Source organism: Rhea americana, unplaced genomic scaffold, assembly GCF_003343005.1.
Source record: "Rhea americana isolate MKP2758 unplaced genomic scaffold, rheAme1 scaffold_46, whole genome shotgun sequence".
NCBI lineage: Eukaryota > Metazoa > Chordata > Aves > Rheiformes > Rheidae > Rhea > Rhea americana.
The window spans coordinates 5,430,990-5,457,392 of NW_028186601.1; the positions used below are offsets into that span (position 1 = coordinate 5,430,990).

The 26,403-nt window shown below is 40.6% G+C and overlaps 1 protein-coding gene across 1 annotated transcript in view; it reads left to right on the forward strand.

The window, feature by feature from the left end:
• Positions 1 to 26,403, forward strand: part of NCALD (neurocalcin delta) — a 57,516-nt gene that overhangs the window by 25,815 nt on the left and 5,298 nt on the right. Inside the window, exon 2 of the mRNA XM_085316330.1 lies at positions 18,920 to 19,313. Within this exon, the coding sequence (XP_085172456.1) occupies positions 18,936 to 19,313 (378 nt within the window). The 5' untranslated portion in view covers positions 18,920 to 18,935. The remainder of the gene's footprint in view (positions 1 to 18,919; positions 19,314 to 26,403) is intronic.

The window sequence follows — 26,403 nt, forward strand, 5'->3', positions numbered from 1 at the left end:
TCTATTTGAGTATGGGTCTCTACACATCCCAGTAAAGATCTGCAGAGCTTCCTATTTCAGCCACCCTAATCTGTATATCTTTATTAGAAATAACAAGATGCATCTGAACATTCTTATTCAGTGGTGATTTTCATGAATCTTTCAGCAGGGTTTCAAGGTGTTTCTAAAAGACGGTCGCATCCTTTCTTCTGTGAATAACATATTCTAGACATTTTTCAGTCTAATTTTGATTAACCTGTTGGGGGGAGAGTTAGCAGCTAATTTGGTAAAGAAATGATTTTAGAATATATAAAAGCTGCAGAACTCCCAGGTTTAAAATGTGATTTCCCAAATGCTCGTTGGATGGATAGAAGAGTAGTAATCCATGGGGATAGACTTCTGTAAAAAAAAAACAACAAAAATGTCTTCTTGTTTAGAACTACTTTCAAAGTGAATGTGTTGTGTTGTTTAGGAAATGACATATGTTCAATTCAGTGATAGTGTTTTTGTCCTTTGCATCAGTTATTTGTTCTGCTTAAATTTGGATGTTTAGATCTGGCAACAGTATTGGAAAAACAGTCTGTATAATGTGTGTATGTGAAGCACAGCAAAGTATTATACAAAATCTAAGGAAACTACTCATTCATCTCTGTGACCACTAATATACATATAGAATGATTCAGAAATGAGAGACAGATTCATCCTTGTGAGGCATCGTACCAAACACCTTTCAAATGTGGGATTTTTCTTCTCTAAAGTGTAACTCTTCTTGTCCTTGCTCCAGCGCAGCTACTACACACAGAAAGTACTTTCTCTGAGCATCTCACTCATACTCTGAAGGATTAATATTTTAATGCTAAGTCTGAACTGCCTAATCTTCCCCAGGCATCCTTGTTTGCTTTTAACTCACCTTAAACTTGTGCTTAAAAGGACTGATACATTATTTAATAAATAATAAAATCAGATTGTATGTGATGTGTAAAATACTGGTGTGTCAATGCTGTCATTCGAAGGGAAGCTGGACATGCCATATCCTGTTCAGTATTAGGTGCCCTGTGCTGTCTGGTGCCGAAGGCACTTGGAGGTATGTGCTCAAGTCCTTGTTACGGGTTTGTCCTAGGCAATGCAATTCTGCCTGTCTTCTATCTTGGGGTAGAAGGAAAAAAATTAATCTGCATTTGTATGTAGATGAACAGCTTGAACCTGATAGTCAGCAAGATGCTGACAAAGCTGAGCCTCTGCCTGCTTGTGAGATGCCTGTGTTTAAACTCATTATAGCGTTTGGGAGTTTCCTTCTCCTTTTCTTTATGGTATAGTTTACTGTCACCAATCAAGAATGAGACATGAGAACGTGTGTGTTTGTGTGTATGGATATACTAGTCCACATAACGTGGTGCAGGTGTTATCATCATGATGGCCCGAGAATATAGATTTGTGTGGAAGGAAATATTTTTACTAGATTAATTCATACACAGGAAAAAATAGAATACCTCTTTGACATATACTGCTGAGTCTTGCAGACTGGAATCTATATGGAGAATTCATTAAAGAATTATAACCTGTGCAAGAATGAGATCACACCTCGAAATATATTTCCCAGAGCTCTTCCACTTTATTTCCAATAGCTTCCAACCTTGCCCAGTTCACTAGCTGAAGTATATTGCCCAAGGAACCAAGAAAGATTAGCCAAAACCAGCTGTTGCCACAGCCCCACAAGACCTTCAAAATCAGTGGGTTCTGTACATACCTGTCCCCAAATATGATACATATGTTCTTAGGCATTAACTGCCTCCTTTAAAATGAAGAATGTGAGACTATGTAATGTCCAAATGTCAGAATGACCTCACATGGATGACTGAGAAGGACATTATTGGGAAAATCACATAAACATGATGGGGAAAATCTTTTTTTGTAAAATGGCCACTCCAGTGCTGGCCTCACAGTTCTGATCCTTACAGGAAGGCGTATATAGTATCTTTAAAGTGAGCTTGAAGCAACTAACTTTGATCACGGTCTTAGAGGTGACAGAGTTTGTAGCCCCTTGCATTTTACCTCTCACCACACTTTCACTAATCCATCACTGTTTTTCAGGTGCTAACTGCCTATTTCTGTTTCATAGACATTAATGGCTGCCTCCTCCTCTGCTAATGCCCCTCTCTGCTCCACACATGCTAATTACTCTCTTCTGACAAGTTTCTAGCACATTATCAAGGATTAATTTATGGGCAATCTGTTTCTGTCCTGTGTTCAGCTTGGTGCTCACTCTTTGAGCAGATTTGTCTGACCTGCTGAGGTACCTGTGAAAGTCCGTTTATTCAGACTTCATTAGTTGCTCAAGTAAAAGATACTACCCTTCTTCAAAAATACAGTTTCTTAGCAATGGTATTTATCCCTGCTCACACAATTCTGTGGTATTTAACCCTTTCTATCCATTGCAAGCATAGAAGAGGCAGATGACACCCAATTTTTGTATCACAGAGGACTGTGGCACCCAGCCGTGCTGCAGCATGTGGAGCTTCCAGGAGCACTCATACGGACTTCCAGACAGAAATCAAGCCCACTGTTGGATTTTCAGATGTTTATTTAGGCAGTGGGTGGGGAAGGCTACACAAAACATGTTTGGAGAAACCTTTTTTTCTTGAATGAGCAAGAGAAGAAGTGTAAGTGAGGAGACTTTCATTTTAATAGCAGGTCCCTCAGTTTCAGCTTGGTGCTTGAGGTGGCTACYACAAGTGTTTTGCCAGTACTCCTGCAGAGCACGTCATTCCCATGTGGATCTGGGTCTGGCCTCTTGGCCAGCTCAGGTTTTTTACCACCTGCTAGCTGCATGCAAACCTTCCTTTTGGTGGAGCCAGCATCATGGGGCACAGATTCCCTTCAGTGCACTCACGATCCTGGTGCCTCCATAGTCTCGTTTCAAGGCCCTAATGCATCCACATCTTGTACTCCCTTTGAAGGAAATAGAGATACGTGAGACTAGTGCTTGCAGGCTTCTTGCATTGCGAAGTGGTGAGCTAGCAAGGATTTACTCAGGATCTGGGACTTGGGGGCTCACTGTATAMGGTCCTCCCCCATAGCTGATGCACGTGTTGTTTCTGCTTACATGTGTAACTCAGAGTAGAGGGATCCTATCATTTAAGTGAAGTACATGTAGTTGAACTTTGGCCTCTACTGCTTTGACTACAGCAGAAAACAAGGGTCTATAAATAAGGAAATGTTTGCCTCTTGGAAATTTTCTAAGCAATTAATCTAAGAATTATTGATGTTTCTAATTCTGTTAGCACAGGGAGGACCCATCAGTCATGCTCAGAAATGCCAGCTCTTTGCTGGTAAGTCATAAAGTGGGAATGGCTGTTTAATGAAGTTGCCAGGAGAAATGTTCGCTGCCAAAATCTAGGGTATTGCTCTATCCCGTTCCTACTCTTCTGTAATGATAATAAAATTCTGGCTTTGTCCTCAAATTGTTGTGTGGGATTTTTTTTTTTTTTTTTTGCATTTTTTTAAGTGCTTGAAAACCAACTTCAAAGACAACTTTAATGCTAGCCTTTTAAAAATCAGAGGAATGACAAGATATGATAATACAAGTTTTCATAGATCATTATAAGGTCACTGAAAGCAATTCCCATCTGATCACAGATGAATGAACGATGCGTGGGTTTGAACTGTTCATGGTGTCATGACAGTTACATCTTTCATTTAGACTAAATAAAAGATTGAGATTAAATGAATCTTACTGAGTGCCGATTGGTAAACTGTTGAAAAGGGACTGTTTTATCATTCTGTGTAAAATAATGCGAAAACACCCCTATTTTAATTTAGGCAAGTGAAAGATTTTAGAGCACCGTGCATGAAATACATATTGCTTCTTCATGAATGGCTTATTTTCCTAGAACATTCATTAAAAAACAGTAACTCTCATGGGGAACATCTTCCTTCAGATAAGGAAAAAGCAAGTAAAAAGTCAGAATTTCTATATACATTTGCATAGTTATCAATTTCTTAATCTTTCTTGGAGCTTTCGTTTGGCAATTCACAGGAGGGTTCCTGTGTTGCTCACTGATTTAAGTGACTTTCCAGTGAAGTCATTAGAACATTAAGATATGAGACATGTTTTGTGGAACAGGATGTGCTTTTATTATTGAATAAGTAATTTGTATGGTGATTTTATATGGCACTTTACAAACAGTGGGCTGATTCTTCAGTGTTCATGCTGCTTCTATGCAGGAAAGCTTCGCTGATTTTCCTAACACTGGTAGTGGAGGAGAGAATTAAGAAACATTAGATGCATGGAGAGGAAGTGTGGAGCATTGAGGGAGTGAGTTGAGAGGTAAATTATTGGTGAAGATGATGTGGAAGAAAGGGTGTTACCTGAAGATATTTTAAGGACATTTTAAGAGGTCTATGTAGCAGACAGTGAGAAGAAGACAATTTCAAATGCAAGGCTTTCGTTTTTACAAGATACGATACTGAAGACGTGAGAAGTTAGGGTTACTGTAGGAAGACAATTATACAGGGGCATACAAAGCAAGAAAAGAAATTGGAACAAATAAGACTAGTGATACAGGTATCAGTAAGATTATGATTACAAAACTGCATACTTTGCTGAATGGATCTTAAATATTTACCATTATGTAACCAATTCATCTTCCATTCATGACAGGCAAAAAATTCTCATCAAAGTCAGCATTTCACATACTGTTTCCACTCCTTTCCATGTCTGAAAAGCATTGCTTTCCAGGAAAATGAATCAGATCAACAATATCTGAATTTCTAGCGATAATTTGGTTATGATGCTCTGAAAAGTTCAGAAACTTCTCTCAGTACCAGCTGTACTTGTACTCTGCCATGAAGATAAAGGCAGCAATACAAAAGGCTGTGGCTGAAACATGAATAAACTGCAAAGAATGAGATACAGAATAGGTCTTCACTACCTATTTCTTTTGCAGATGATTTCATGAGAGAGAGAGAGATTCTGCTACAGATGGCCTCCTTCCAAAGTTTCCAAACCCTGCTGCTTGGGTCATAACGTATTTCTTTGTTAGGGTATTATTTCTACACACTGTATGGTCTGGGAAACACTAACGCTGGGAACAGAAATACAGAGGAGATAAAAACTGAAAAGAGAAGATGTGACATGGACTTTTTCAAAGATAATAGAAAACGAAAGAAAAATGTTTCCTCCAAGGGGTTAAGAAATAGCAGAGGAAAATAAAAAGGAAAAAGAGAAATAAAAAAATCAAAGGATTCACTGTGTAGTCAAGGTTACTGTGTGATGTTATAACACAGTAAACAGAAGTCCTAGGAAATGAAAAATGGGGGTAGATAGTAAAAGCCACATGCAAGGAAAGTGAATTGCAAACTGAGATCTCAGAGAAGCTGACATCTTGAAAGCAGTAAAGAGGCAAAAGTAAACAGGCCTGAAAATACAATAGGAGCAGCATTTTTATTTATTTACAATTGCTACGAAGGGGTAGAAAAAATAATTTATTCCATATTGGATAATATCTGATATCCCTGAAGTTAAACTCTGGAAAGAAAGGGTTCTCCCACTCATGCTTTTCAACAATAATATAAATTGTTTGTTGTTCACATGAGAAAAAATGGTTGCTTTGTCTGAAAACAGTTATCTAATGAGCTTGGTTTACTTCCTCAGAGAATGTTAACCCATTAATTTGCAGAGGAGTTCATCTCAATTGGCTTTTGTACAGTTGAATTCAGTAAAGGCAGAAAAACATTCAAATACATAATTTAGACGTTTCAGTCTGGATTCAGTCCTGGTATTTGTAGAGTATTCCTCACTATAGCATCACTGTGGGTGATGCTATGAACAGGCAAATATTTTTTCTTGACTTAGTTGCTCATAAATGTTTTTTGTTTTCCTACGGTCTATATTTAGTTATGACTAATGACAGATGCCATTACAAGTATCCTTTGTAAAACAGTATTGTTTATAAGAGTAGCTGCTACCTGTACTTAATGTGGAGAACTCTTAGTGCTTTGCCTATGCATAAAAAGCAATAGGGAGAACATAAAGATTACACAAGTGTGCAAATGTGTTTGTTGGTGTGAAAGAGAGAAGCACAGCAAATCATTTCTGTATCTAATTTGTACTTCATTTGTAAAATGCTTTTCTATGCCTCTGAAGGGAGTTTGCTCATCGACCTTTACTGTGTTGTTCAAACTTCCAAATTCATTCCTCTCGAGTAATTTCTAAAATCAGGTAGCATCCTGTCTTATGCATGAACTAGCGTTTGGGTAAGATGTGGGTTAGTGTTTATCAGAGTGTACTGTCAGGACTTGATATCATTCTGAATTTCAAAACAAATAAAAATCAGTCATCTTGTATTAATTTAATCCATCATATCCAGGCCAAGTTTCCCATGAAGTTAGTGCGCAAATTGCGGTCAGAGGGAAGAGAATCCAGTGTCTCCGCATCAGACGCCTGTTGTAGGGACCTGGGTCCAGCCCACTTGGATCAGGTGCCCACATTCCCAGCACAGTCAGTAGAGAGAAGCAGGTACTCTGAGGATGTGCCAGTGGGAGACCCTCCCTCCCCAAACCTGCCTTAACTTAGGCTGTTCCCAAWTTCCATTGCTTGCATAAGGAACAGAGGTGCCTGAAGAGGGCAGATCAGTACACCTAAAAGTGAAGTGTTTGCCTCTCCCACGGAGAGCACAGGGCACCTTATCTACACCAAGAGTAGTGCAAGCCTCACTCCCAAGACACTTCCCTTCATGCTGAGATGCCCTTAAAAGATACAGATACTCAAGGACTGGGGTCTGGAGCCCAAACTCTTTTCTCATCCAAATGAATGTCTGGTCTACGAGCTCTTCCTTGCCTGCTCTACCCCATGACTTACATTCATGACTGAAGAGCACTCAGCTACAGAGGAAGAGAGAGGAGGAGAACCTTCCTTGGGCTGCCCACTACCCCATGCTCCTAGTGCTGCTCCTGTAATGGGGCTTTAATTCTGGTTGATTTGAGTAGAACCTTGATGAGCAGCTTGAATCATCAAATTTTAGAAAAAGAGGAGACACCATCATCACCRAAGTTAACTGCGTTCTTGGCCACATGGAACTTTTCAGGAGACACAGTTGAGCTTAGCAAGTAGCCTGGATTGCTCTAGTAGCCTGGGGCAAATATGTATTYTTCCCATACCTGCAGCATGAAGAATGTATCTGTAAAGACAGGGAAAAGATTTTGGGGAGAATAACACAGGTGGTGTATTAAACCAGTATTAAAATGTTATTTTATTTTGTTAGTGCTAAAATCCATCATGACAATACAACTTCTCAAATAGAATTCAAATTATGACTCATCTGAATGATGAAAATTGAAAACAATTCATCTTCCTATTAATGTTCAAAAATAGGAATCTGTCATGGAGAAAATAGCTTATTAAATTATCAATTAAAAACCTTTGCAAAATGAAAATAGCTTACTGTACTGTAGCTCAGGAAGGATGTATCTGTTTAAACAAATTATCTTTGAATGTAGGAGCTGTAGGCTGTGCCATATGTCACTAGGAGGATGTTTTCTCATACATTCACAGGAAAATCTTGGGTTTGAATGATGAATTGTTTGAATTTGGCAATACATTATGAAGAATAAAAATGGCTAGCCTCAAACTTTCGCTAGACTACTAGGAGTTATAAACTTGCCACATGTCATTGACTTCAGTGAACTATTTTGAAGAGCAGAAATTACCCTGCTCTGCAGCGCTGCATACTGCCCCGAGTCATTAATACAAAGCAGATGGCTTTGTTGTTGATTAGAGCTGGTTAGAATCTGAAATTCCCATTCCACAGGAAATTTTGACATTTATATTTATTTTCATTACAAATTGGAACAAAACATCAAAATTTCCCAGTGGGATGGAAGTTAAAAAATGATTTGGAAACACTGAGTTATTTCATTTCACTGATAATGAATTGTTTTCTCAATAATGTCAAAACCATTGTAACGCTAAAACTAACATCTAATATAAACGTCAAAACAAAAGTAATAAAAAGATTAAGTCAAACTGAAACTTTTTACTTTGTTAAAATGAAATGGTAAAGTTGAAAGGATTAATTCTGACATTTTCCCAGAATTTATTTTCCTGAATATGACACTTTCCCACAAAACATTTTGATTTCAACTGAACTGCATTATCTGATAGAAACAGGTTGTACTGAGAAAATGCTCACCCAGTGTAGTTCTTCCAGAGCCAGAAATTCACATCCTCATCTTGCAGGATCAAGGATTTAAAAATTCTTAGAAATGAAGCAACACAATGAAAAAAATTAATGTTTTCTCTTTAATTCAAACCCTCTTTTTGAAAACTGTTTTCAGAATTCCTGCAATGACTCTGCCTACTCATAAACATCATCCCTTACATTGGGATGTCTTTTGTTTAGTCAGACTTGACACGGCTCGGTGCTGGACAAATAATCCTTGGCATGGACTTTCGTATTTATAAACTTATAAACACCAACATTATCTTAGTGCATCTTGTTTCCATCTCCTTACAAAATTCTGATCCTGGCTGCCAAAACCTCCCACTCCCACTCTCTTATTGCCTGCTTTCCCTGAGAAAGTTCCACTGAATTTCTTCAAGATGGATCAAAAACTCACAGTCATTCTCCAGGTAGAGACCTCTGCTACCATTATTTTCCCCATTAGAAGAGCATCTTTAAAAATATCTAGTTTGCCAGTTGTTGAGTCCATTTTTTTTTCAAGATCATGCTTTCATTTTATCTATCAACACTGAGTCTCTGCTGTGGGATAGGAGACCATCTGTTAACAATTTTTTAAGGGTACACTAAGCACAAATGTCACTCTTTGGGAGTCACTTGCTTATTTATTTACAAAGTTAAAAAAAAAAAAAAAAAAAGATCAACAAGATCATGAATTCACATAGGCTTCTTGTGTTACTTTGTGCAATAGTAGCTTTCTCCTTTAGTTTCCACTACCTGGCAGCAAAGGTATTGCATATATGGTTACATAAAAGGCCTGAACGAAATGTAGGACAGATTAGAAACCTGATAAAGTTGTTGCTAAATGAATTCGGTGAGTGGTCTGCTTGGGTGTATTGGGGAAGATTTTGTTACTGCCGCTGGGTGCCCTATACAAAGGAGAGAGGCACTTCAGAAGAGGGGAGAACAAATACCATTTGACATAGCTGAAGATGTGAGTATCAGGATAAGGACAAATCGCAGTGACAGAGACATGCAGGTAGGCTGGCTTTTCTAAAGCACTCAGATCCTTTTAGGCRCCAAAATAAATGGTGTGATTTTCTGGGAGATCTCAGTTTACCGGGTACGGATTCTTTCTGAAACGCTGCCTATTGCACAGGTGTCCGAACGGACGTTGTGTTCCTTTTCGGAAGTCCAAGTTTAATTGTGGATACTGAGCACCAGAAAAATATGAAAATAAGCATTTTAGAAAACATGATCCAGAAAGGTATTTTTAAACAAACAAAATTTAGGCTCCCATATTACTCTCATAAGAGAAGGCTCAATCACTGCAGAAAAGGTCCGTCACTGGGATCTTGATACATGGTCTTCTTTTGAAAGAATGTCACTAGATAAAGTCAACCCCAGCTGGAACTGGCTGAGAGTCACTGCCAGCTCCCCTGCTGTTAGCTTAACATCAGTGTTTATAAAGACTGCAAATGTCCTGTGCTTAGTGAAACAGTTGAATGCGATAAAAACTGGAAAAGCACCCTCCCAAGGCTGGATGTCATAACGTGCCGTAGCCAAGTCTCTGTTCCCMTTCAGCTTGAAAAATTAGTCAAAGGCAAACATACTTTTAGAAAAATGCTCTTTTCCAGAGAGCTTGAAGAAATCAAATATATAAAAATATATCTAACTCCCCAAAGAATCATCTGAAGTCTGGAAGACAAAGAGTTAGTTATTTTAAAGATTTTAGACAGTTCTAATCAGGATTAATGAACAATTCACTTTTTTCTTACAAAGCCTRTGCTAAATCGTTCCTCAAATCTTCATGAAAGAATAATTATGAACTAAAAAAGAATATGAATATTGATGCRATTTTTATTCTGGTGAACTCTCTAAGGATGAGGAAGAAATGACATCAAATAACGGGACACTTGGGGAATCTGGAAAGAGGGCTTAACYGTTTTTCTGTGAGTTTTCCCCCTTCTGTTTGATTTCCGTTTCTTGACAGTCTTCATTGCCTGTCTATCCCTACATGGAGATACAAGTTACACCTTAACCGAGTAGAAAACCTGCCTGAAAATCTCCTTAGTAGCTGCCCTCTGCCTGAAACGGCAGCGATCTTGTGCTAAGGCGAGTGAGCTCTGCCCGCCATGCATGGTGGCTGTGCTCTCAAACCAGCAGGAAGAAGCCGATTGCCAGTAGTTTAAGAGCAGACTTGGACCGTGTCCCTATACTCATCTGTAAGGTGARTCTGCCGGGGGCAGATGGAACGAAYGGAATCCCTTATACGAGGAGGTGCAAAGACATTTCCCTTCAACGCATAGATCTGCACCAAGTTTCAATTAGGAGTGGTTTCACAGGCAAGCTCTACATCCCAAATTCAGGGCTTTACACTGGGAAGAGTGGATGAGAGCGGAGGCCCTGCGCTGTACACCTYTCTGTGCAAATCTGCATACCGTGGTCCTCTCCTCCAGCTCTTAACGCCCAGCTGCAAGTTCCTGTACCACACAGTCAGCCCTGCAGGAAACGCTGTGGAAGCAGAGGCGTTGCCCAGTGGTCCCACCGGCTCCGAAGCCGGTGCAGAGGTGCCGGAGGTGGGAGGGGAGACGTCTTACTGCTCCAACCCGTAACTCCGCAAGCTCGTGGAAACGATCCCAGCCGAGAGCGGGAGCACTGCTGAGAGTGACACGATCAAACACTAGGCTGTTGTCCTGTCAACCCAGTGATGCTGAAGATCCCAATAGCAAAAATGAGCATTTACTGATGCGGCACTGCCTTTTTGCTTCCTTTCCTCTCCTTTCCTCTGCCCTCACTCGCTGCCAAAGCGTACAAAGTGGTTATGACAAAGAGAGACTGGAGACAACGTGGAGCAGCTGTAACATTTCTCTGCTAGGGTGTATCTAAAGGGACGAGGGCCTAGGGTTTGCATGTTTGATGTCTATAAGCGTCTCCAAGTTTGAAGTACATGAACGCTGTGCAGCTGCTCCTGCTTGGACTGCCCATCTCTCTTAAAGGACAGTGCTACAAGGGTTTTATTTTTGATTCTTGTCTTTAGTTTCTCATGGAGGCTGTAGTAGGAAAGTACAAAACCTGATATTGTCCAAACAGCAAACAGGGTACGTTCTGTAGGGGAAGAATTAAGGGGGTTGTAAGGCATCTGAAGGAGCAGGAAGGTAACATGAAACAAAAAGTAACTTGTAGCAGCAAAAGCATTAGGATCTTGGAATTAGACGTAAAAGCTTGGTCTAAAATCTGTGAGATTTATTGTGACTGAACCAGCTTTATAAAGCCGAGTGACACAGAGGATATGAAGTAGCCATTGGTGGTTTGGTGGTGTATTTGCACACTGTCTCTTCTGTTAATAAATAAATTTCTTCTGTTTGTTCCTTTGCATTCTTGCATGATTCTTCCATCCTGTTCTGTATTGCCAGCTGTAGTTTTAATTTCAAGTACTGCGTGCTTGTTATATTGCACTGCAAATGTATTTTCTACTATTCCTTGTGAATATTCATAAAATAATGCCAGATTTTTAATGAATCTTGCTTCTGAATTTTATTCATTTTTGGCTGTTTGCCAATATAATAAGATTAATTGAGGATGGCAAACTCAAAATTTTACTCTACTTTTTTCCTTTCTTTTTGATTAAGTCCCTGTGTGCTTTTTAATAAGTTTAGTTTTCTTTCAAAAATAAATATTCTAAGATGCTCCTTTARAAAAACTAAACAAAAACTTTTCCTGGCAAGTACTGCCATAGCGGTTATTCAAATGAAAGTATGAAAACAAACTAGAAGGCGACAGAAGGAAACAACGCAGGTGCTTCCAAGGGGCTGTGGGATAGTTTTCTATAGAACTGTGAAGAAAAACTCCTTGACCAGATTGATTCCACTCTTCACTGCAGGAAACTTAAATCAGAGTAGTTATTCTTTCCAGTGCATGTACTGCTTTGCCCCAAAGCACTGTGTCCCAAGAGTGGGATCCTCCGTTCGTAATAAACTGTTCACTAGCACCAGAAAGTAGGCAGCACAGCTAGAAGTGTCTCTGAGCCTGTAAACATCGGAAAAACAAAATCAGAGCAACGAAAAAGAAGAGTGCTCTGCCTGACTTGTCCATCGGGAGCTCAGTGAATGTTTACACAGCTTTCCTGATGCTGGGGCACCGTGGAGATCCCTGACCACAGGTTCCTACCTTGCTCAGCTGAGTCTCACTGGAGAGTTACAAGATGACAAGCGGTGCGTTGCCCTCATACTGGTGCATTTACTGAGACTTGCATTCATTACCAGGCCATGGCAACATCACTGTTCCAGGGAAACAGTATACACAGATGGGAAGAAAATGTGTCATTTTAGCTAGCTGCTGCTTTAAACCATCTCATTACATCACTTGTACAGCAGTTAGGAGTATTAAAGCCTGAAGGAATAATTGACCTTATGAGGGAAACTCAGCATCTATCCCTGAATGTGTTTGCTAAGAGCTTGTCTTTTGTAAATACCTTCCCCCATTCTGTAAGGGGGCCGACAAAGAGGAACCAGAGAGAAGCATCTGGAAACATGCATACATTTGATCACAAATTACTGCAGAATTTGCAGAGACTGCCACATGCTCTAAGAGTGAAAGTCTTTGGTATCTGAAGCTTTACCGAGTAATGACAGCAGCTGGCAGAGGAAAAGGAAGAGAATTGCTCCAGCTGTACAAAAAATGTTGTGAGCAAGGCAAAATTCTGGCCTGGAAGCTATGGGAAAATGCARCCAACCTAATCTCCACTCCATGACTGTAAGACAGTGTCATGGGGCTGGCCAATGAATGTCCAGGTCTAAATTTCTCTTGTGGTAGGGTTTGAGGTCTTCCTTGCACTGGAGGGAAGCCACCGGAGAGTGAGAACAGGAGTTGGCTGTGCTTTTGCAATASAGCCTGGTAGGCAAGATAGAGGGGCTCAGGAGATGCATGAATGCATCTCTCTCCTTTGCCTCAGCAAATACTTGGAAGTAAGACTGACTAGAAGGCCAGAAGCTAGAAGAAAGCATGTTCCAGGTGAGACATCCATTTCTTCCCAGGAAAGAGGAAAGGAGACCTGAGAGATACTACAGTATCCCATAGCTATCTCTCTCACTCACCTTGCCACTATCCTGTCTTTATTGCTGGGTACGGGGATCCTATGCTATAAATCCTTCCTATGAGATGACTTGAGATCTGGTTGACAACCAGAGCAAAGCAGCACCCTTTCTTGGAGCTTGTGACATGGACAGAGAGGAATTATGCAATGACAGGCAGAGATGTTGGTAGAAGGAGTAGCGGAAAGTGATAGGAGGAGAATTTAGCTGGAAGGAGCCCTATACACTGAATTGTAGAGGCTGGCATGCAGTCACAGGAGATGACTATTGGAGGATAAAAGTGAAAGTTGAGATCCCTGCCATGTGCAAATGTGTAGACAGACCAACAGATAGATGTTGTAATGAACCTRCTTGTCACATATCCATGTTTTTGTAATAGTCAATAGTTATTCTGGAAGAAAAAGTACAGTGGTGATGATGAGTGGAGAACCACGTAGGCTGCAGAAAGCATTCATACAGTAGACAAGCTATTAGGCATTGCCACTGGGGGGTTGACTCATGCTGGAGCGCTACTTTCTTGAGACTGTTAGGTAGTAGTGCTGTGTGGAGGCCGTGTTGTCCAGAAGCGATGTCTCGTTAAACCTTTGGCTCATTCCAGCAGTTGTCAAGAACTTCTCCAGCTGCYTGGCGGAGGCTGAAATCCCATGATTGCTATTCTCAGGAAAATTCTCAAATTATGTGTTAGAAATGTTAAAGACAGCATTGCCCCATAAGTGGATTTTTTCTTGGAAACAGATCAGAGTGTGAGTGTAAAAGAAACCAAGAAATGACAATTTCTGAAGACAAATGAAAATGAAACAGARATGGTTCATCCTCATTTTCTGTAAGATTACATGGACATATTACTAGTCAAGCAAGCTGGTACTGGTCTCATCCTACTGTCTCTTGGCTATGCCAGAGAAGCGTCCTGCTTCCTTTAGTACTGTTATTGAAATGTTCTCCTTCCATGACCCAGAACTGCCTTTGTGTGAATTCAGGATTTTATAAACTGGCTGTGTAAAAGCTATCTGCATTGGCTAGTATATCTCCCTGCCACTGAAAGATGGATGCCTAAAGCTTTTCTTGTTGTTGTTTTGTGCTTCCTAATTTTAAATTGTGCAGTAGCACTGAAATCAAGTGATGGAATTCTCATTGCTTCTTTCTGAAAACGTGTCTGCCTTTCATTTTTGCACAGATGGTCTTTGTAGCCAAGTCTATGGTGTGACTTGCCCTGTTACCCCCACTGCAGACATCTCCAGCAGGACATCTCTCCAGGCTGGTTCTTTACACCTTTCAGGGCCTTTATACTTCGTTAGCTGCAAAGTACCCAATATTCTAAATCCTCCTTCTTAGAGCAACACTTCCCCCAGACAAGTGACCCTTTCTCATTACACTTTTTCTCAGCTGTGGCCTTTCCTCTAACTTAAAGCCTAAATCACATTTAAGATATTTTACTGTCCTTGGCAGACTGGGCTCAAGAAAAAAGAAAAGGACAGGATGTCTTTATGTGATGGCTGTCAAGATAAAAGAGCCACAGCTCTTGCAGGCAGTAGGATATACAAAACTGTTGGTGCGTCCCAGGTCACAGCCATTGTTAGAGCTCTTTCTGATACTTTTTATGTTAGCTACTCCCCAAACAAAAACAAGCAAACAAACAAACAAAAAAAAAAAAAGAGTGGAAGAGAGGGGAACCTTTTTAAAGAGTTATGTTCAGACGGTTCCGTTGCATTAACGTGGTGGTGAATTAGCTTCAGTTCAACGGCACGCTCTTGGCTCCTGCAGTCTCCGAAAGGCAGGTCCCAGCTCCCGCGAGGCTGCTGATGGAGCAAGGCAGTATGTTTGCCTTACCTTGAGGCTTCAGATCTAGGTGACAAGTGTAAGTGAACAGCAGCAAACTGCTGACAAGCAAGACGTGCTAGGGTAAGGGCTCCTTGCCTTTCTGTCCAGTCAGTTCCTCTGTTTAAGTAGAAGACTATAAAAAGCATTAAGGTTTGTCTGCACACAACATGCTGCACTCAAAGTCAGTTGGTGTAGTGTCACTCATCATTTGATTTATTTTTTCTCCTAGATGCTGAATTGTTACAGCCTGTTGTCTGTCAAAAAGCTCTGTCTTCAGTCTCAACTTAAAAATTCCATTTCTAGACCTGATTAGAGCTAGCTCTAAATATTTACTKTATGGAGCAGCTCCTATGACATTTACTATAATAATCATCACAGAGATTCTTTCCATAGCAACCGCATAGTAGTGATAGCTTCCTTTTGATCTTATGTAGTTGTTGGTTGAAATTATGTCAATCCTTCAAGTCATAAACATATCACAAAAAGTCACAAGTCACAAAAATGTATCGCTTTAACATATAATACTATCTTCACAATCAAGAACTCAATATTTTTGTTAAGTATGTCGTATATTCCCATTTAGGAGGTCATTCATGTATGTTATGTCTWACACCACTGCATCAGAAGAAGAAATGCAATTAAACATCATCATTAAACACTTAATTTGTCTTTGTTTTGCATGCTTCCAATATTTACTTCTGGATACAGTCGAATTTTTATTTTACCATTGTAATTTTTATCCATTTATTACTTGCTGGCTGTATTATTAACATTTAATGATTTGTTAGAATTTTGAAGGATCTACAGAGGTGATACACTGTGGAAAAATGCCTAAAATCACAKTCAGTTTTGTTTTATTCTATGTATTTATTGTTGCCATTCTTAGATGGAAGTTCCTTAGCCCATTGTACTCTCTCCACAATCTAATCTATCCTAAAGAGGCAGGCAGCAGAATATGAAGTGATTACAAGGAAATCCAAGTGTCTTCAAGGATTTTCTGTACTTGGACYGTGAAAGCATTTTGATCTGTTGCTGATAGATGAAGCACAATAAATCCCATTGTTATGGTTCCTAGAGCACAACCTATTAATAAGAAACAATTCTGAAGGCAAAGAATATGATCCAAGTTCATCACAATTGGACTCGGAAATAATTCCATGGATTTTAACTACGTCTCACATCACAGTGGCTGCGAATTTCAAACTGTTATTGCAAATCATATACAGTTAGTTCTTCCATTATGCCTGAAGAACGTAGTTTTTTTCTGATCACGACACTTTGTACTTAACGGTACACTGCAGTGTGTTCTGCTATGCTATGTTTTTATTATTTGGTAAAAATATGTTACACCTACAGGCTTATGTAGCTATAAATACATCATTTTTGGAGTGAAATACATTTATATTAGCTATGTCTTGAAAGCCACTGTCTAAATGTTGCCTCATTATTTTATTTTTCAAAAAATTCTGGATTGGAAATGTGCAAGCTGAGTTTTGCATTTTCAAAYGTTTGCGATATTAAAAACAGCAAGAGATTATATTGCTAGTGCCAGCTCACACCTGCTGCAGCTGACTTGCACATTATTTAGGTATCTTCCTTCCTACTTTAATGGTCTGAAAAGCATGTAGCCCTTGGGCCTGCGTAATAGTTGCAGACTGTGAGTGTGGATAGCTCCTAACTACTGTGGGGATTTTACTAGTTTGTTCTTTATTAAACTGGTGCTCCGTTAAACTGAGCCTCACCACTTCACCTGTCTGGTTGCTCTTCCATCCTCCAGGCAGACCTGACCTGTGCCTTTTTGCCTGACATCAACCCATCTGTCTGCCCTAACATAATCTGTTCACTCAGCTAATTCCCAGGTTATTATGGACCCATCTAAAACCCACTGGAGGTAATGCAACCCTCAGCCGCCCTTGGCAGCTGTCAGATTAGGCCTACAAAACATTAGGTTTTTTGCCACTTTCAGTGTATTAAGAGCTTGCAGTCTTTAAAAATTGTAAGATATGTTTTGATCAGGATACAGGAAGGAGAGGCAATAGAGATACTTGCATGTGAGGTGGYATTTTCCATCTTGTAAGTGTTTTGGAGACACTAGGAAGAAAAGGCATCTTTTGGATTAAACTAGTCKTCCAGGCCCCTGGAATGGTCTGGAGATGAAGGGGCTGCCAGCATGCAGCACTTCTCACCCCTTTAGACTCTTCTCTTGAGTGGGGGAATCTACTGTCCATCAACTGTAGAAGCAATAAGCTTAGACTAGACTTCTAACTTCTGGACAGTCATCTGTGGAGGACTCAGATGCATTTAAGATGGATACTTCCCTTTTGCCTTTGGGAAAAAAAAACATTTTGTCAGCTCTGATACAAAAACACAGGAGATTAAGGAGGTGATCCTCAAGCTGCCTTGGGAGTTCAAATTCACTTTGGGGAGAAGTGGAACTCACCATAAGAGACAATTAGCATCAGTCGAAGGAGCCTCACTTTGTTCTTTCCAGTGTCACATAGAAGAGGCAGTAATTAGCTACAAATGGTAGTATACTTTTCACCAGCTGTTGCTGTCATTTAATAATACTACTTTACTCTTCATTCTTTAAAATTATTATCTTGATCTGGAAAGAATATCTTATTGAATGTTCATTAGCCACTCCAGACATTGTTCCTAAATTCATCTCTGTGGCACAGGGACTCCATTCTGACAACAGTGTCGGAGTCTTGTAGAAATTATTCCACAGTTCTACTTAAGTCATCCACATAACAGATTTTAGTTGTGACTGTCTTTCACATGATAAGCTCTTAGGCAGATTTCTGTCAGTAAAGAATGGCTTCCCATAATTCAGGGACAATGTTAAACTTCCAGTAAAACTAATGATGTTGTTCTTCAGAGCCAACACGCTCAGACTTAAAAACTTAAAACCCAAAGGGCATCAATCCTTAGTAAATCTGCTGAAAAATGTGACATGTAGCAACTCGCCTTAAATAAAATATAATTAGGGTTATTTAATTGAAACCCTGGAGATAAAAGTGGTATCCAGGAATATTTCTTAGTGGTTAATTTAAGGAAAATGAATTTCCAGTTGTATGCATACTTTTTTCCTTTGGGCNTTTGTAAGAAATTTTTTCAAAGGACTTTGGCCACCCAGTTTAATATTACTTAGAAGCTCCAACTTCTGGCTATAGGGAGAATTAAAACAGACATTTAAAGTTTATAGGAGTAAACTGGCAACTTTTCAGACTTTATCTGAATTTGAACTAAAATGGGAATTGCTCCATGCTGAACAAGGGAGGCACCTTAGGAGTTGTTCTGTTGCTCTGACTTTGGCTGCAGAGAAGTATATAGAAGGGCTTTGGAGCTCCTGATTTCAGCATGCACTACAGATACATATTCATCCTATTTTGCAGCAAAACTGAGATAAAAACAATCTATTGTAGCACCCTGGTTTCCATCTGAGGTACAAAAATATGTAGCTCATGCAAGCCAGGTCCCTGAGACGATGGGATAACGAGGATGTAGGTTGTGTTGTAACACAGAGTTACCAGTCAGCCTACATCCTGTAACATTCTTTGCTTACATTGCAATTTAAAAGGTAAAGCAGGATGGCAATAACTTCAATGTACTTACTATTCTCCAGACTGTGAAAAGACACTGTAATCAGCATGTAGACTGGGCTTTTTAATTGTTTCAGAGTATACATGTAGTAGTGGACACTGCCCAGACTTTAAATTAATTCCCTGGAGTTAACTGTCATTAGAAAACTCATAATCCAGCATGCTATTCTTCTAAAAACTCCAAGATAATAATTATTATTAATAATAAATAATAATAGTAATAACTTATGGGTTTATTTTTACTCCACAGATAACATTCTGACACCATGGGAAAACAAAACAGCAAACTACGCCCTGAAGTCATGCAAGATTTGCTAGAAAGTACAGACTTTACAGAACATGAGATCCAGGAATGGTACAAAGGCTTCTTGAGAGACTGCCCAAGTGGACACTTATCTATGGAGGAGTTTAAAAAAATATATGGGAACTTTTTCCCTTATGGGGACGCTTCTAAATTCGCGGAACACGTATTCCGCACTTTTGAYGCTAATGGAGATGGAACAATAGACTTCAGAGAATTCATCATAGCCCTGAGCGTAACATCGAGAGGTAAACTGGAGCAAAAGCTGAAGTGGGCTTTCAGCATGTATGACCTTGATGGGAATGGCTACATCAGTAAATCAGAGATGTTGGAAATTGTGCAGGTATGTTCTGCTCAGAGGTAYGCTTCCATCTCTCTCATTTCAAACTGTGAAGCAATGTCAGAATGAGACACTGAACGAAAAGCTCTGGCAACTCCTTTGGGAGTTCTTCAGCACAACAGCTAAACTGGTGATAAATGTGACTTGGCCTCTGGGAGGACCTGGCTTGTCACTTAATTACATTTGGCCTGAGCAGGTCTCCCAGATTAACCAACTCAGGTAATGTACATTTAAGCAAGGCAGGCTCCCTCTACAATAGAAAACAAATCTGCTTTGAAATTATGATGTTATGAAGAACCAGGTCATTTATTTTAAAAGATGTCTCTCTGTCTAATTTAAGCAAGGGCTGCATGCTGAAGATCATATTAGCAATCTTCAGGTTAGATTGCCACTCCAGATAAACCGTAACTGGGTACATCATGATTCTACACACAGCTACTTTGGGTGCATTTTCTTGTGTTGCTAATAGGAGTTTCACCTCATCTTGTCTTTCCCTAACATGTCTTTGCCCTTTAAGGCACATCACTCTACTGAAAGCTTTAAAGTATTTTTGGTTCTGTAGTATATTTACACAGCTTGAATCTGTGCAATGCACCACTGTTAAAAAAAGCCTGTTATCAGGATCCTTTATTTCACTGGAAATTTTGAAGTGCTAAATATATAGCACTGTATTATTCAGGTTTATATTTGTGCTAGAAATCAAGTGAAAGAAATGTTCACAAATTACGATCTGTGATGGCAAACTGCATGTTTAGAATCATTCTAATACATGCTGCCCTCATCTTTCTACCAGGGCTCTTTTAATGTCCTCCAGACAGCAGCAAACATTAGCAGTCTCACAGCTTCAGTAAGACTAGAGACAAGACTCAGCTGCAAAAAAATTTTTTTTTCCAATTACTATTGTTTGTGTTCTTGTAGCTGAGTTAAAAATCAGACTTAGACATCACCCTGTCTCAGGTCCATGGCAAACTCCATGGAATATTTGAATGAGAAGATGCTGTTCTCCTCACAAATCTTTCACTCCTTGGTAGGGTAACCAKGCTATCTGTTACTGTTTTTTTCCAACTGCTCTTCATGAAAAAAATAAAGCGGATCCCAAAAGAGCTAACAGAGCACAAAGCAAACACAAGGGAGGCCAACCCAGGCAAGCGTCTGTTCCTCAGCACGAGGAGAGGCCCCAAAGACCGCAGGGCCCCTTACGGTTGTCAATTAGTCAGRGAAAGCCTAAGTGCTGAACAGCAGTGTAAACTCCTGAGATCAAAAGACTTGCAAACGTGGAGAACAAGGCCACAATTGTGTTTGTGTCAAATCGAATGAAAATATTCATGGCTRCATTCTCTCTAGTGATCCAAGCAAGGAAATATGGCTGTTCTTTTCAGTTACCATGGATCTCCTCACCAGCATGTTTAGATACTGATATGTTCTGTCTCCTATTCATAGTCCTGTTGGTACCAACTTTGTATCATCATTCTTTACAGTCATGGTGCCATCAGGGAATGAAGGTGTAGCTTAGGGATCAGTGTAGGACTATATTTTGTTAATCTAGGACACTTGATGAAAGCGATCGTTTTGTTTAATGTTCCTGAAATTGCATTCTCTGCAGCCRAAAGGGGAAAAATCAGATGGACATGAGTGTCGCATGGGGCCGTGTGAGTTACTACATACATGCAAGGTGACTGACGTTGTTCCATTTGTGTACATTACTCGACATGAGTTTTCAAATGCTTTTTTCACAAGACTCACTCAGTATRTGAGCAAAATTGCAAAACAGATAGCGATGAGTCCAAGAATTCATTGAAATCAGAGAAACTCAAGATCAGAGGAGCATGACCAGTGTCAGATTGAATTTCCCTTGAGCCCTTTCTCAAACTGTCACAGACAACCACTTCTCTCCTCTCCTTCCCCAGGGGCTGCATACACAGTTTTCAGCCTGGCCGTCCAGCCCGCTTGTCCTTTCTGCTCCCTCGCTGCACACCAGTGCCTGGGAGACTCTCGCTCACTCCAAGGCTGCATTTGTATTGCATGGCAGGCACATGTTGATCTCTATCCCTTTTTTCTAACATTGCTTTTCTTGGGAGCAGGTTTGGCTCTCACCTCCTTTCAGAATGCACCTGAAACTCTATTGAGATATGCTTTCTCTCATTTATTCTCACCCCAAATTTTGAAGGACCATATAAAATTTATTCTGGATACAAATAGGCTCATAGGCCTGAACAGCAGTCACTTCTGTACCACAGACCATCACTCCAGACAGAAGAGCTGCCCTTTGTGTGATGGAGTTTCTCATGAGGGAATTTGCTTTTAGATCTCAGCCTATTCTTTTCTCCCAGTTTTTAGTGGTCATACTGATCCTCCTGTATTGCACTTCCCACCCATAGCTCCTCCCAGTGGGGTAAGATTTGTTGCAGTGTATCTGGAAGCGTGTTTGGTTGATAATGTGAAACCAAAGTAAATAAGCATATTTTCTTGCTATATTTAGAAGTTCCCTTGATGTATAGTGATTAGATTTATTTTTAAAAAACAGCTTTTCACTTACCAATGATTATTTTTGAATATGGAAAGACAGGATTCTGTTTCAAATGTGTTCTAGGGGCCCTCAGCTGTCACAGTCTTTCTGATAGTGAAAAATAGAACTCTCTTATATCTCTGATATAAGTCTCACAGGAACCTATTAAGAGTCCCTTATCTAGCATACATTTGCATATTGATATWGTAGGATTTATTATGTTTTCATCAAGATTTTTGCATGAGACAATACATCAAAATGAATGCTAAAAGAAATATCATCAATTTAAAAGTCATAGTTTCACTGAAAAATGCTGCCCCTGTTATTGTTCCACAGTGCCCCTGGGAGTATCCGAAAAAAACACAGAGGCAAGACATGCATTTTTTGTTTTTCAGTCTGCGTTTCTTCGTACTTTGAAAGTCATTTCTCTGTAGTCATTTTCTGTGTCATGTTGATGGCTACTTGCATTTCCTCTCTCTTGCTCAGCATCACAAGTTGTTGGCTGGCAGCAGCAACACTGAAACCACGGAGCTATTGGCTTATGATGAGGGAGAGAGGGTTTCATGCAATAGCACGAATTCATGTTTTCATGCAATAGCATGAAATTGGGGCTTAAGGCTTTGCAGACAGCATTAGAAGCTGTTTGCAGGCTGTTCTGGGACATCGTCACTCCTCCCCACTGCCTGGCAAATGACTGATTTAGCCCCAATACCAGCKAGCAAACACTGAGCCAGGATCCTCTTTCGCAGTGGAGTTTTAGAGTGCTGGGTTGAGGAGCGCTGTGTGTAGCAGCGCTCCTGCCTGTCCGAGAGCACCTGCGCAACCCACCAGCCTGGCACACGTTGTGCATGACAATCTGGTGGGACTCTCCTCAGTCACTCAAGGACACTTTGGGGTTCCTCTGCCATAGGAGCCTTTGGAACTGGCCAGCTGCCAAGGAGATGAGCATGAATGGTCAATAGCAGCTTTTTGAAGCCCAATTTCTCTGCAAACAATTAGGCTAGAGGGCAAAACACCTGTACTCCTTTAAGCTCTGTTTACTATAGCGTTTTTACTACATACCTGTAGCCTGTAACAGACTCATCATCCAAAGGGCTTGCATGTGACCTTCCCCTAGACAAGTCTCCCCAAAGCTCTGCTTAGGGGATGAACATGAAGCATCCACATATATGGAGCTGGCAGCATAGTCTGGAAGACTACATAACATGAYGGATATTAGTGATAGACTCACTGTTGCACCTCACAGAGCCTAATGATAGATAGTCTATGGAACAGTGTTAGATCTACCAGGCCCAGCATATCTGCAAAGTACGGTGGGAAGAGTCTTCGCAGCCTGCTTTCCTAACCAACCTTGCTACAGATCTTCTCAGATTGTTCTTCTCTAGAAATGCTTTCCATGTCTCTCATCTGTTTATCTATAATCTAAATAGCCCAGGCAACTCAAAAATAGCTACTATTAGAATAGAACTAGCTGGAAAAATTGTGTTTGCTCCTCTTGCTGAAATGAGACATATTTGCCAAGATTTTCTTAAAATAAGGGTTAAAATAAGAGATGCAACATAGTTCTAAGGGTACATTTTATTATAGTGTGGAATCATAAGGCACCTTAAGAATGCTGAGCCAAGAGATGAGAATAGCACTTTCAGATTAATACAAACACAGCATATTCACTTTCTTTCACTGGCCTAACATTTGAAGTCAGGAAGAAACAGAAGCTGATATGGGAAGAAACAGAAGCCGATAAGGCTCTCAGAAAGGACAGTATCAAAAACCCCGTGAGATGAAAGGAGAACAATTTTTTTAAGCCAGTTACTTTCTTCTTGAGATCATTTTAGCTGTCAAAATTCTTCCATTTTATTCATCAGAGTTTTTCCTCAAAAATTGTACTGTTGTCACTGCCATCACCATAAGTGGCTCTTTGATATTTTGCCAAGTACAGCAAGAAAGTGTAGCCTCCACACGGGTTTCTGGATCAAGTTCAGCAGTGGTAGACAGACTGGCATTAACACCACACTGGACAGCAGTTGGGAGCAAAACAGGTGTGAATGGGTGCAAAGGGGTGAAATTTGCACTAAATCACCCATTGCTGTTCATGCAAATGCAGGTGAAAAAAACAGAGAGGAGTGCTCAGCAGGGATTCAGCCAGCTGTAGATGAAGCTGGAGTCTATGCTTGCTCCAGTGACACACACAGGGGTCCTAAGGTACAATTTCTTGGTGACATGCAGGGGCGTCAGGGAGCTGTATCAGGCCCTCCTGATGGAAGCCTACCTGAGAAGGCTGCCCTGACTCCTAGCAACTCTGCTGATGACCTGCTCCATTCCTTCTCCTGCTTGCCAATGGCTTTCCACCCAAGTTTTGTGAGCCCAAGGAGTTCTCTGCCATGTGGAGTGGAGAAAGCTCTCCATAGCCCCTGCAGTCTTTCATTCTTGGGTCATAAGGTCACAGTTAACCACTTCCAAGCAGTTCCATGTTGTTATTGCATGAMACCTGCTTCCTTTGAAAGCTTTCTCTTTTAAAGACGTAATAAAGAACTCAGTGTAGCTGCACTGAATTAAAATGGGGCAAGTCCCAAGCTTCTTAATCAGCTTTAGCTGGCTTTTACTTTGGGAAAACTTCCCACTGCACATCTGAGTAAGGCCATAAGAATTTGTCCAGAGTAACCATTTTCAGTATGAAAAGAACGTTTACTATGTTATTCCCATCTGGGTTTCCTAGAATATCTCATCTGTTATTCCCTTCACACGCCTCTGTGAAAAGGACTCTGTAGGATGAAGTCATGTTGAAACAATTTTTTTTTGTCCTAAAAATCTGCATATTCTTACTATGGTTACTTTGATCAGAGCAAACATGACTGCACTCCCACTCTGTGGCATTCCTCCCACACTTTCAATACAGATTTTCTGCTTTGCTGTCCTCTCACCCAGAGTGAGGGAATGACCCCTCCACCCTTTCTCCTATCCCACACAARAGCCAGACATGAGATGCTTAAACACTGGCAGATTTATAAGCTTCATCTCTACTCTGACCCCTGCGAGTCTTGCCTGCTGACGAGGAAGAGGCAGGTGTAAATTCTGACTGTCCATCCTCTCCTTTTTTTCCTTTCCCTATTCCCTTCTTCCCCCAGCTCTCTCATCTGTACGYGCATTTGCTTGTATATTTATGCCTTCTTCTCTTCTGCTGGCTATCCGGTCAATGTTGTGTAGACAACATCCATATCTGTGTTAAGAGACTGCCCAACTCTGTAGCATCCTAATTCTCTTGGGAGCCTCTGGACACTTGCAGCAATGCAAATCAGGATGATGATGATCAAATGGGTGCCCATCACTTTTCTATTTAGCCAACAATTGTTCATATTGAGATGGTCTTCTGCGTTCTTCTATTTGGTTCTATAACCAGCATTACAGAATTGCTGGAAGGCAAATCAGGAAATCTGCAGCCACACCATTACTGACACAACTGAGGGAGCAGATGTTTGACTGCATTGAGCATAAGTGATGAATATTTAATTAAACAGACAAATGCATTTCTCAGGGTGTAATACTTCAAGTTATTTAAAGGCTAGGAAACCTGAAAGGTGAGTTGGTTCTACTGTTGGAAGAGAAGCCAGTGAGATGGCTAAGGAAGTAAATGCTCACTAGTGCGAGGGTAAAATGTCTGTGTTATCTAACAGCATCCTCCAGCAGGTCAGTGTGTTGCCACACTCCAGGAGCAGTCCCTTTGGGACCCCTGGGCCAGGTGATTAGAACAGGCAGGGCAGAGTGCTTTCATGAAAGGGAAAGGTAGACAGTGGAGGCAAAGGGAGTGATCTTGGGCCTCGGCCAAGATCAAGCCCTCCCAAAGCAAGAGAAGCAAAAGCAGAGAAGAAATACCTGAAGTAATGATGTCTGGAGTAAGTTATCAACTGACTGCTGCAGACACTGTGTTGTGGGGAAGACAGGAATTTGAATATTTGGAAAAAAGCATTCCATACCTACAGACAAGGACTGGAGGGCAAGCTGCCTGCCCAGTGCAGTGCTGGTTAGATAGAACCTAATGAGCTGGAATGACAACCAAAAGGAACTGGTCAGATGAGGGCAATGCTGCCTTGGGCTAATGTATCTGCCTCTCAAAGTGGCTGAGAGGCTCCACCAAGGCCACCACACTACAGCAATTTGACTGCTTCTGTTGTCGCAGCTAATCTCTGCATGGCTCTGTAAGCTATTTCCTAGGCAAAACATCAGATTACTTGTTCTGCATGCTCTCATTTGCAGGCAATGTTTAGATAACCAGTTCAGAGACCATTACTCTCTCTTGTTTTAAAATTAACATTACTTTTCTTTTCAGAGTGGCTAATACCATATGTGACTAATGAATTTGTCAGTACAAAGAATAGCTATGGGTGGCACCAGCATTATCAGGGATTAGAACATCTGCTCTCTGTGGAACAAATTGTGAACGGGTTTTTTTAGCTGTGTACACACATAAATCCTAAAGGAAAAGGCCACCTTATTGTTGGCCACCTTCACTACATGCCACGCACTGCAAAACTAGGGAGTGAGTCACTGCCCTCCCGGCAGGCAGAAAGAGGATGGAGAGAAAGCAAACAT